We start from the raw sequence: 12,467 nt of genomic DNA, 5'->3' as shown, positions 1-12,467 counted from the left end.
AGATCGGTAACCTGGACATGGTCAAGTACCTGCTGGCCAAAGGAGCCTCCCAGCATTTGAAAGACCGCTTCGGAAACACACCCCTACGCCTGGCCATTATCAACAGGTAGCCCACTAACCCTGCTCTGCTTTGTCAAAGCGTCGTTGTAAGTAGCCTACCTGGAATAAGTCTAGAAGTGGACTAATAAAGCAACAATGAAAGCACACACACTAAAGCCAGATAATGGTGGCTCACATTTGCATGTCAGGCATTATGACGTCATCAAGTTCCTGAGGATGAGAGAGGGGTCACTGGCTATGCCCGCAGTGAGGATCAGCGTGGAGCTGCTGCAGTGAGTAACTGCTTATTCATTAACATGAATCATTTTGAGTCGTGCTTTCATTATTCAAAAATAAGATGCCACTCTTGTTATAGAAATATTGACCCACGTCTCTCTCTCCCCCTCCTCCCATTTCCCACCATCTCCCTCCCTCTCCCACCCCCCTCCCTCCCCCACCCCCCTCCCTCTCAGGGCGGTGGCCAAGAAAGACTACCAGCTGCTTCATGCCTGGGCGCTGTCTGGAGTGGACATGGACTCTAAGGACTACAATGGACGCACGGCCATGCACCTGGCTGTCAAGATGAGGGACACAGTCATGGTCCGCAGGCTGCTGGAGTATGGGGCAACCCCGCTGGTAAGAACTAGGGTCATGTTCACTCACTTGGCACTAAACGGAAGCAAACAGGCTGAAACAGGGAGGTAGTATCTAAACTTGTCCTTTAAGAAACACGTTTTCCGTTGCACAATGTTTTGAAAGGTTTTGCTACAGTGCGACCCTGCTCATCTCAGGGTGGAGTAGGAGAGGTAAAAGAGGGTAGTAGTTTAATCTTCACCAAAGTAGCAACTGGGCCGTTATGCCACCTAAGTGTTTTTACTCTACAGTTAGAGTTTCAGCAGCATCCTCAACATACCACCACTACATCTGACAATTGAAATGAATGTCTTTTTTCCAAATTCACCTTCGAAGTCCGATCCACTCCCCCACCTTACCTCACCTCTCTTCTCGTGTCCTTTCCTCTCCTGCCCTTCCTCCTCTCTTTCCTCTCCTCCCCTCCCACCCAGGAGATAGATATCTGGGGCCAGACTCCGGTGGACGAGGCCCGTAAAGGCAACATGTTGAGGATCATGCTGGCGTTCCACCCCCTCTTCACTGAGCAGCTCACCACCAAGCTGGCCTACCTGACCTGCAAGGCCCAAGCCCAGAGGAACAAGTAATGGAAGAAGACCCTGAAATGTGTCCCACTCTATTGCCTATATAGTGCACTACTTTTGACCAGGACCATAGGGAATAAAATAAACACCGGGGCCCATGATAACACTTTAAGAAATAAACTTTAATTTGACTTATTTTGGTCAGACTTTTATTTTAGCTATTTTGTGTATAGTACTACTACATATTTTTAATTGGTCGAGCAAATAGACAACAACAGGAGATGAGGGTATGAAAATAAAGGTTGGTATAAAATAAAATACATTTGGGGCCGTCAACTGCCAAACGTTGTCGAACGTTGCAGATAGAAATGACATGAACAGAGCTAATGTGAATCCTTATGATTCATGTCAGAGGAGCATGTCTGCTCTACATGGCCTATTTCAATCGGGAACGTTCTAAAAACGTTGCGACCTGCAGGGTAAGCTATTTAATGTCGACTTGACAGTAGGTGGCGAGCGTGCCCTGCTTCCTTTTTTTCTACCAGGGGGGCAGGTTTTACGGCGTCTACGTTTCAGGAATTCCATCCAGTCTACGCAAATCCTAATTTAAATTGCAAATAGAAGGCTAGGGAAGGTTAACTTGATTTTAGCCTGATCGAAGAAAAATCAACAGTGGTGTGAAGAATATAATGAGGGAATAATAGTCGATCAATATTAGTAATCAGTTGTATTATTGTATTGCAGTGTATACAGATGGTTCAAAGGATACGATGAATGGGAAGACGGGGAGCAAGTGTATTTATTCTTGAGTTCGATGTTAATCTATGCAAGTCTAACAAATTATTTGTCTGTATATTCAACAGAAATGTTTGCGATAATTGTTGGATTGCAATGGATAGAGGAGGTGCAACCAAGAAGAGTAGTAATATGTTCGAACTCTGCATCGGTTTTATGTAGTTTAAGATCTGGAAAGTCAGAACGCGATGATTTATGGTTAGAAGTAATGATGCAGGTATTGGGATTACAAAGAAATTACATTGACATTTAGTTCGGTTGGATTCCGGCTCATGCAGGAGTTTATGGAAATAATATAGTAGATATAACAGCAAAAGGAGCAGTGAAAAGCACTATTGTGGATATACAGGTGCAGTTGGGTAGAGGAGAATTTAAAACATTCATTCGAAAAAATGGGTTAGATTGCTGGCAGAGACAATGGGATGAAAGTAGGAAGGGCAGACATTTGTATAGTACAAGGACATCTTTACGGGAGATAGTGTCATTGAATGAGAACAGAAGGAAACTAGATTAGGGCATACGGGATTGAATTCATCTTTGAAATTGATAGGAAACATGGTACTAGAATGTGTAATGGCTGTATGGTAGAGGAAACGATTGAACGTGTATTATTATTTTGTGAAATGTGTGTAGAAAGGGAGAGGTTGTTTGACAGGGTCAGAGGTTGGACGGGAGTGGGTGGGGATGATGTGAGTGGTGAGGTTTGCACGGAGTTATTTTATTTTATTAGAAATCCAGGGTTAGTCAAGAGAATATACTGTAGTGGTATAGATAGGTCGTCACACTCCAGTACAGTAGGTGGCGGTGTATGCACTTGTCAGTTGATTGCGATTTGCCAATTAAACTTAAAGATGAAGAAGGGCAACGCAACTACTGTAGTACATTTTGTGTTGGCCTGCCTACTTTCTATATCCTGGAAACTGTAGTTAGACGATGTTTTTTTTTCTTTCCATATGTAAGACATAGGCTACACTGTAGCCAATATGTTTCTGTCTGTAGAGTGACCAGTTTAGATTGTTGTAGCATATGGTTATGCAGTGAAACCATATTCAACTAAATCTAAAGACGTTGGATGTTTTAATCTTTTGACTTTACATAAGGCGTCTGAAACAATGAAAGTGTGTTTCGTCTTGTGTGTGCTGAGCACCGTGGTAGTTTCTTGTTCGGGAGAATATAGTCGCTTCGAGAAGTCATTTAACAATTCCCCGGGAATGATGCAAGTCCTCCGGGAGACGCTCACGGATTTGTCCCAGGAGGCGCACAGTTACCTGGTCCACCTTGTTGGGGCGCGGTCTGTTGAAACTGCACAGAAGGTGAGGCACAAAGAATAGCCTGCTCTAAATTCAATTTAACAGTAGTATGTATCATAAAATCTTAGTCTAATGATGTCAGTTCTTTTGTCGAATTAGGTAGGTGCGAGTAGCAACAAGTCGGCCTGTACGGGAACCCTTGCTTGTTTTATTTCCGTATTTAGTGACCCGTGTGTTTGCCTCAAACATAACCCTATATCAACTCTCTCTCTCCTGTCAGTGTTTCTTTCGGTTGGTCAAGTATCTGGCTGCGGTAGCGGCCAGTGGCGCAAATGTGGTTATGAAGTACCTCACCCAGTTCCTGAGGGCAGCAGGAGTTGATGGTAAACACCTGCTCTAGGATCATTCATTATTTATCATTTTAATATTAAAGGCAACACTGATGCTAAATCAGCACTCCTATTCCCACTTTATGAATATCAGGCCCAGAAAGCTAATGCAATACTCCAGTCAGTCACCGATACTGTTCCCAGAGAGCTAAAGCATGTCATGTGCAGGACTTTTGTTTCAGCCCAGCACTAACACACCTAATCAATGTCTTGATGAGCAGTTGACTAGTTGGATCTGGTATGTTAGAGCTGGGCTGGAGCAAAAACAAACTGTACAACCTGTAGCTCTCCAGGACCAGGGCTGATAACCATTCAATAATGGAACAGACAGTTGTCAATACAAAAATAATAATTTCAAGTAAATCATTCTTATGTCATCTGTTGATTGATCCCATATTGTGCAACATCTCAACACACAACCCATGTACAGTACTAGACACTCTCACATTGTAATTTACTGTCATTGTTCTCTGTAGACACACACACACACACAACACAACACAACTGGATGAAAGTCTCACCTGCCAAGGGAGCCCTTTATCCACTGACAGACATGCCCTGGATTAGGTGTGTGTGCCAGAAGAACAAACCTCTTTTTCCACAATGCCAAAAGTAACCTACCGGTACAATAATTACATAGCAACACACTGCTAAGACTATGTTTTTGCCACATCTTAGAATGGAGACAAGGAAGTATTTTTAAGAATACTAGGCCAGAAAATGCACTAAGATCATGTTGTATCTCTCTCTTTCTCTCCTCCAGTTCAAATGCCTGTTAACAGTATCACCCCAGATGCTGTGGTCTATATCGGTCAGTGGCTTCTGCTGGCTCTCATTGGCTACTGGCTGCTGTCCCTGGCCTTCCGCTTGGTGGCATCCACTTTGAGGCGGGTCCTGTGGCTACTGAAGCTGGGTGTGGTTTTAGGACTGTTTGGCCTGATCCTAAGTGACCGCAGCGCTGAAACAGAGACTACGGCGCTGCGATTGGCCGGCCTGGTGAGCGTCTGCGTCCTATTGGGTATAGGGCATTCTGGCACCGGCGGCAACAAAACCGACCTGGAGGATCAAGTGAGGGTGCTAGAGAGACAAGTGAGAGAAATGGAGAGGAGGAGGAGTGAGGGATGGATGGATGGGAATTGAAAGGCCTTGTTTTGAACATAATCTAGGTCTAGGATCGTAATCACGACATTGTACATAATGTTTTGTTTGCAAATGTTTTGGTATCGTTTTGCAATAATAAAGCATTTGCCTTTTTTCTTAAAGATCCTATAGTTATTTTGCGTGTGAAACAGAACTGACAGCTGATTAGCTTGTTTTCAAGGAGACAGACAACGTAATTTCTGTTTATTAAGGTGGATATGTGCATTTCCCACTATTCTGCTATAAATGCTATTGATATTTGTAGAATAGAAACATTCCATAAGGTCTGACGATATGGCGTTGGAAATCATTTTCTTCCTCACTCCTCTCCAGTTATGGCGGCACACAACACAAACAAGTTCTCTAATAAAACAAATACATACTTCCTATTATCTACATTACAGATCTGTCCATTCCTTTAAAGTGTGTGTGTCATGGGATGAGACGGTGAGAAAAGCAGTTCTGGAAAAACGTTTTAAAAGTGACTCCAAGAGCTTGAGCTTGAGCTTGATCAAGTGGCATCTGACCTTCTCCAATTGAGATTCTCCCCTTGACCAACTAGGGCCAGGAGTTTTTCCAATTCTGCTTACATGGTCTGGAAATGCCCTGTCCCTGAATATAATCATGTAGAATTAATTTTCCTCACCCCTTGACCCGACCAGGGGTACATTCATTAGGAACCTAAAGGAAGCAACCAGGTTGAAATGGGTAGGGACTAACTGAATTTGTCCCCAAAATAAACGTTTGCTTCATTGTGCACTTATGAATACACCCCCAGGACAATCTCCCTTTGGTAGAGGAGATGAAGGCACCGGGTGCGTTTGCGCGGTGAGGCTTAAGCAAATGACTAGATGAAATCCGAGGAGTGAAATCGGGGGAGGAGCAACTGCGAAAGCCAAAAGTTGGACACGTGGTTTTACAACAAATAGCAGTGTGCCATTGTTATAAAAGTATTTCTTTGTCTCCAACTCTCATATCACACAATCATAATTTGTAATCAAATGTGTGTACTTTGTACAAACAATGAGAGAGACATATCACATTCATTTTGTATATATCCACTGTATATATAAATCGAGGCAAAGTTGGTTCCTGTTTCAGTCATGTCTTTGGTCATGTTCGTGTGGGTCAAACAAAAACAGCCTAATGATTGGTGGACAACAGAGCCTCCCGCAATGCAGGTGATGGCTGCAGGGTGAAGAGCAAGTGCAGAAACGTGCAGTCAAAACTTCACAACCTTTGATCACATGGTTTTTGTAAAGTTCACGCAGTCGGCATGTCGGCACAAGTGGGATCATTTGTGTCCCCATATTTCAACGTACTTTGAAAGGTGACCAACGACGGTCACCGACTTGACAAAAGTGATCCGCTCGAATGGGTCCCACTGTCTGTAAAACCTTCAGGAGTGCATCATTATATAAAAGACATTAAATATGATAAATAGGATTTTATGCAGACGATTCAACATCTTAATAAAATAGAACCCTTCCAATGTATTAATAAGCTGCCTAAAAGTTATTTAACTCTACAAACCCTGTTGAAATGACATTAGTTTCATATGTAGTACTAAAATGGTGCACCATGCATATAATAACAAGCAGCTATACTTTGGCATGGAAAGGCATTTCTGTTCATATTTGCATATATACTGTATACACTGTTTAAATATACACAACAGGAAGTAGCTACCGGCAATTAGCTACCTACCCGACAGGCGGAGAGGTTTGCTTGGTCTATCTTGAGGGGATGATGAGTTTTCCTAGTGGCTTCTGATTGTATGATTAGGTGTGATGTGGGTTCTGATTGGATAATGAAAATCTAAGGGAAAAAAAATGATTCCAAGAAGGTTCTTTAGCTGTCTCCATTTTTGGTTCCAGGTAGAGCCCTGAAAGGCAGTTATCGGTTGTGTTCCTCTCCTCAGACGTTGCTGACGAATGCCAGTTCTTACAACTCTTGGATAGCTATTTTACGTATCAGCTAACCCTATGTTATAGCTATCGGGTGCCCGACGGCAGTCGCTGACGTGCCACGCAACCATTGGTTGATGCATGCAACGTCTCAGCAGGGGAACACGACCAGAGTGTTTGATCGATACCATCTTCACCGTTGAGTTTGAAAAAAGACACGTTACAAAACTGTAAGGCCACACCATAGAGAGAGAGGACTCATCTTTGTATATGTGCCATTCGAGCATCCGTGACAGCATGGGCTGCGCCATTGAGGCAATTCCATTTTGAAGTAGTCAGTTCTATTCTTCACGATTGGCTGAATTACAAACAGGCCCCGTGGTTTAACAGGGGTAATCTAACTACGGCCTTGTAAAAGGTACAATACAATGTCTTATGTCAGAAAAATAAACAGTGGATAGGTGATCTGAGGGGCAATGTCATCTAGCTCACAGCTACATCAACAACATACTGCTTCCTCTCCAACCCATATAACAGCCACTGAGCCGTACCGGCCCGGAGCCGTGGCTACATTAACCGATTGGACCGATTCTACAGGAAGTTGGCGGGGGAGTTTTTTTCCTGTGTCCATGTTGAACAGGAAGGCTCCGTCTGTGGAGTGCAGGGCGTCAGAGGCGGGCGGGGAGACGGGCGCGATGGGCGATGAGGCCTGGGGGGGGAGGAGGGAGGAACAATGTCAGAGGGTGTGCATATATGTGTGTGAGAGGGTGTGTGTGTGTGTGTATGAGAGGGTGAGTGAGGACTGACCTAGGGTGGTGGACGGGCAAGGAGGGGGATCAGCTTGAAACATGTTCTCCACCTCCTTCCCGGAGGGGGCGCTGTACATCACTGGAGCATACCCCTCACACACACACACCCTTTCTGCAGAGGGTTGTACATGGAACGCAAAAGGGTTCTACCTGAAACCAAAAAGGGCTCTCGTATAGGGACCTTCAAAGAACCCTTTTGGAACCCATTTTTCTAAGAGTGTAGAGTAGGGTAGAATAGAGTAGAGAAGAGTATAAAGCCCTACCATCCGAGGAGCCCCAGGAATGTACTGGCTGGTTGGGCGGGGGGGCCACTCCACTGTGGGGGCTGAAGCACTGAAACAAAACACTGTCACACACTTCTCTTCCTTGTTTCTTCTCCTGAGGATTTCCACACCTGACAGGAGGACTACGAGGGTTTCCTAACAAGAACCATACCAGACACCGATATAATGAACAGAAGGAGAGAGAGAGAGATACAGTGGGGCAAAAAAGTATTTAGTCAGCCACCAATTGTGCAAGTTCTCCCACTTAAAAAGATGAGAGAGGCCTGTAATTTTCATCATAGATACACTTCAACTATGACTATGATAAATTCATTAAAAATCCTACAATGTGATTTTCAGAATTTCTTTTCTCATTTTGTCTGTCAGGCCTCTCTCATCTTTTTAAGTGGGAGAACTTGCACAATTGGTGGCTGACTAAATACTTTTTTTCCCCCACTGTATACACACACACACACACACACACACACACACACACACACACACACAGAATCGCTATTGACTCCAATTACATACAAAACACAAGGCATGCAAAAACCAACACACCACAGTATGTAGTTAAATTAATAATAATAAATGGTTAATATACCATGATAGAACGTCTGCAATAACCACAGAAAAACACGTCACGTTATCACCGTTCAACTACAAAACAGGCATCAGCGCAACAATGTCATTATTATAGTAGTACAGCATGGGAGACAGATTAGAGGGGGGAACCTAAAGGCAACTTCTACAAGGGATTTGTCCCAAATGGCACCATATTCCCAAGTGAACTCGTTTTGACCAAAGACCTACAGAATAGCGAGAATCGGGTGCCATTTGGTAGCCAAGCCACCATCTAACTATCCCTCACCGGGACACCAGGTCCAGGGGACACCCCTCCTCCGGGCATGTTGTAGCCTGGAGGGGGGTGCAGAGTCTCGGGGTTGTCCAGTTAGATATCGGTGGTGTTGGGGATTTGTTCTTGAAGATCTCCTTCCGGCAACAGAAGCAGACACTGGCAGGGATACCGAGCATGAGGAGGAGGGCCAGGAGGGGTTTGCCTGCTTCATTCTCATGTTTGTCTGGAGGGGGATAGGGGGACGAGGAGGCGACAGAGGGAGGTGGAGAGGAGAAAGAGGGAGGCGAGGGAGTTCATTTGGGAGAGATTGCAGAGCAATAAGGGGAACAGGAGGGGGTGATTGACAGATGACATGTGTTTCACTCTTAGCATGTTGTGTTCTATCCCCCCTAACATCCCTCTCACCCCACCCCCCTCCTTCCCACAGCTTACTGAGCAGCCCTGTAGTCCTACAAATATCCAACTAATTAGTGACAAACAGAGACGTATGAGCCGCGAGTCAAACACGGTGTGTCCCAATGGCACCCTATTCCCCAATGGGCCCGAGTCAAAAGTAGTGCACTATATAGGGAATAGGGTGCCATTTGGAACAAAGGGCCGGTAAACCAACCCGCTGGGAAGGGATCCTGATGCTGTGTCTATTTCCATGACGTACTCACACTTCAACATGACCTAACAGAGGTAACTGAATTATATACAGCCAACACCACTTCTCTATGCAGCACCATATTGTATCTCTGACTACTTACAAGGTGTTACTACTATGTACTAAGCATACTTGGATATTTATGGTCTATGTTTTGACCAGAGCCCAGTGTACTAAATAGGGTGTTTATTAGATATGCTGCGGCTACTGTTAATAATCTATCCTGTTGCCTAGTCACTTTATCCCTACCTATACGTATTTAGACCATTTTACTTTTTCCACATTTTGTTACGTTACAGTCTTAGTCTAAAAATGATTCAATTGTCCCCCCATCAATCTACACACAATTCCCTATAATGACAAAGCAAAACAGGTTATTTGAAATTTGTGCAATTTTTTAAATGTATTTTTTATTTTTTACAAATATCTGAAATATCAGATTTACATAAGTATTCAGACCCTTTACTCAGTACTTTGTTGAAACACCTTTAGCAGCAATTACAGCCTTAAGTCTTCTTGGGTATGATGCTACATGTTTGGCACACCTGTATTTGGGGAGTTTCTCCCATTCTTCTCTGCAGATCCTCTCAAGCTCTGTCAGATTGGATGGGGAGCATCGCTGCACAGCTATTTTCAGGTCTCTCCAGAGATGTTCAATCGGGTTCAAGTCCGGGCTCTGGCTGGGCTACTCAAGGACATTCAGAGACTTGTCTCGAGCTACTGCGTTGTATTTGCTGTGTGCTTAGGGTCATTGTCATTGTTGGAGGTGAACCTTAGCCTCAGTGTGGTCCTGAGCACTCTGTTGCAGGTTTTCATTAAGGAATTCTCTCTTGCTCCGTTCATCTTTCCTTCGATCCTGACTAGCCTCCCAGTCGTGGCCAAAAGTTGAGAATGACACAAAAATACATTTTCACAAAGTTTGCTGCCTCAGTTTGTATGATGGCAATTTGCATATACTCCAGAATGTTATGAAGAGTGATCAGATGAATTGCAATTAATTGCAAAGTCCCTCTTTGCCATGCAAAGGAACTGAATCCCCAAAAAACATTTCCACTGCATTTCAGCCCTGCCACAAAAGCACCAGCTGACTTCATGTCAGTGATTCCCTCGTTAACACAGGTGTGAGTGTTAATGAGGACAAGGCTGGTGATCACTCTGTCATGCTGATTGAGTTCGAATAACAGACTTGAAGCTTCAAAAGGAGGGGGGTGCTTGGAATCATTGTTCTTCCTCTGTCAAACATGGTTACCTGCAAGGAAACATGTGCCGTCATCATTGCTTTGCACAAAAAAAGGGCTTCACAGGCAAGGATATTGCTGCCAGTAAGATTGCACCTAAATCAACCATTTATCGGATCATCAAGAACTTCAAGGAGAGCGGTTCAATTGTTGTGAAGAAGGCTGCAGGGCGACCAAGAAAGTCCAGCAAGCGCCAGGACTGTCTTCTAAAGTTGATTATAGAGGTCGACCGATTATGATTTTTCAACGCCGATACCGATACCAATTATTGGAGGACCAAAAAAGCCGATACCGATTAATCGGCCGATTTTTTTAATATATTTTTTTATTTGAAATAATGACAATTACAACAATACTGAATTAACACTTATTTTAACTTAATATAAAACATCAATAAAATCAATTTAGCCTTAAATAAATAATGAAACATGTTCAATTTGATTTAAATAATGCAAAATAATGCAAAAACAAAGTGTTGGAGAAGGAGGTGTCAGTGTAATAGTCCGGTGGCCATTTGATTAATTGTTCAGCAGTCTTGGGGGTAGAAGCTGTTAAGGAGCCTTTTGGTCTTAGACTTGCCGCTCCGGTACTGCTTGCCGTGCGGTATCAGAGAAAACAGTCTATGACTTGGGTGACTGGAGTCTCTGACAATTTTATGGGCTTTCCTCTGACACTGCCTATTATATAGGTCCTGGATTGCAGGAAGCTTGGCCCCAGTGATGTACTGGGCCGTACGCACTGTAGCGCCTTACGGTCAGATGCTGAGCAGTTGCCATACCAGGCGGTGATGCAACCGGTCAGGATGCTCTCGATGGTGCAGCTGTTGAACTTTTTGAGGATCTGGGGACCCATGCCAAATCTTTTCAGTCTCCTGAGGGGGAAAAGGTTTTGTCGTGCCCTCTGGGGGCCTGTTCGGCTCACATTTTCCTGTAGTCCATGATCAGCTCCTTTGTCTTGCTCTCATTGAGGGAGAAGTTGTTGTCCTGGCACCACACTGCCAGTTCTCTGACCTCCTCCCTATAGGCCGTCTCATTGTTGTCGGTGATCAGGCTGTTGTGTCGTCAGCAAACTTAATGATGGTGTTGGAGTTGTGTTTTGCCACGCAGTCGTGGATGAACAGGGAGTGCAGGAGGGGACTAAGTACACACAGTACCCAGTGTTGAGGATCAGCGTGGAAGACGTGTTGTTGCCTACCCTTACCATCTGGGGGCAGCCCGTCAGGAAGTCCTGTATCCAGATGCAGAGGGAGGTATTTAGTCCCAGGGCCCTTAGCTTAGTGATGAGCTTCGTGGGTGCTATGGTGTTGAACGCTGAGCTGTAATCAATAAACAGCATTCTAACATAGGTGTTCCTTTTGTCCAGGTGGGAAAGGGCAGTGTGGAGTGCGATTGAGATTGTGTCATCTGTGGATCTGTTGGGGCAGTATGCGAATTGGAGTGGGTCTAGGGTATCTGGGATGATGCTGTTGATGTGAGCCATGACCAGCCTTTCAAAGCTCTTCATGGCTACCGACATGAGTACTAAGGGGCGGTAATCATTTAGGCAGGTTACCTTCGCTTCCTTGGGCACAGGGACTATGGTGGTCTGCTTGAAACATGTAGGTATTACAGACTCAGTCAGGGAGAGGTTGAAAATGTCAGTGAAGACACTTGCCAGTTGGTCTGCGCATGCTTTGAGTACACGTTCTGGTAATCCATCTGGCCCCGTGGATTTGTGAATGTGTAAAGGTCTTGCTCAGGTCGGCTACCGAGAGCGTTTTCACACAGTCATCCGGAACAGCTGGTGCTCTCATGCATGCTCTCGTGCATGCTTCAGTGTTGCTTGCCTCGAAGCGAGCATAAAAGGCATTTAGCCGTCTGGTAGGCTCGCGTCACTGGGCAGCTCGAGTCTGGGTTTCCCTTTGTAGTCCGTAATAGTTTTCAAGCCCTGCCACATCCGACGAGCATCAGAGCCGGTGTAGTAGGATTCAATCTAA

At 44.6% G+C, this 12,467-nt stretch overlaps 2 protein-coding genes across 2 annotated transcripts; both read left to right on the top strand.

Moving 5' to 3' along the window:
* The first annotated feature begins 124 nt into the window (after positions 1–124).
* Positions 125–1,256, top strand: LOC139419305 (L-asparaginase). The gene is made up of 3 exons (XM_071169251.1): positions 125–332; positions 513–675; positions 1,104–1,256. Exons 1-3 carry the CDS (start codon positions 196–198, stop codon positions 1,254–1,256), a joined length of 453 nt encoding a protein of 150 aa, XP_071025352.1. The 5' UTR covers positions 125–195.
* A 1,633-nt stretch (positions 1,257–2,889) lies between these two features.
* LOC139419695 (transmembrane protein 109) lies at positions 2,890–5,851 on the top strand. The gene is made up of 3 exons (XM_071169680.1): positions 2,890–3,301; positions 3,519–3,621; positions 4,391–5,851. Exons 1-3 carry the CDS (start codon positions 3,101–3,103, stop codon positions 4,765–4,767), a joined length of 681 nt encoding a protein of 226 aa, XP_071025781.1. The 5' UTR covers positions 2,890–3,100; the 3' UTR covers positions 4,768–5,851.
* Positions 5,852–12,467: the final 6,616 nt, after the last annotated feature.

This window comes from Oncorhynchus clarkii, chromosome 10 (assembly GCF_045791955.1).
Source record: "Oncorhynchus clarkii lewisi isolate Uvic-CL-2024 chromosome 10, UVic_Ocla_1.0, whole genome shotgun sequence".
NCBI lineage: Eukaryota > Metazoa > Chordata > Actinopteri > Salmoniformes > Salmonidae > Oncorhynchus > Oncorhynchus clarkii.
The sequence above is the reverse complement of the archived record's forward strand: the minus strand, read 5'-3'. Positions and strand labels throughout refer to the sequence as shown.

What these genes read in the sequence shown, in the direction of transcription:
- LOC139419305 (XM_071169251.1), top strand. Translation starts at nt 196, where the DNA reads ATGAAAGCACACACACTAAAGCCAGATAATGGTGGCTCACATTTGCAT. An exon ending in ATCAGCGTGGAGCTGCTGCA is followed by an intron (nt 333 to 512) that starts GTGAGTAACTGC and finishes CCTCCCTCTCAG; the next exon opens with GGCGGTGGCCAAGAAAGACT. An exon ending in AGTATGGGGCAACCCCGCTG is followed by an intron (nt 676 to 1,103) that starts GTAAGAACTAGG and finishes CCTCCCACCCAG; the next exon opens with GAGATAGATATCTGGGGCCA.
- LOC139419695 (XM_071169680.1), top strand. Translation starts at nt 3,101, where the DNA reads ATGAAAGTGTGTTTCGTCTTGTGTGTGCTGAGCACCGTGGTAGTTTCT. An exon ending in CTGTTGAAACTGCACAGAAG is followed by an intron (nt 3,302 to 3,518) that starts GTGAGGCACAAA and finishes CTCTCCTGTCAG; the next exon opens with TGTTTCTTTCGGTTGGTCAA. An exon ending in GAGGGCAGCAGGAGTTGATG is followed by an intron (nt 3,622 to 4,390) that starts GTAAACACCTGC and finishes TCTCTCCTCCAG; the next exon opens with TTCAAATGCCTGTTAACAGT.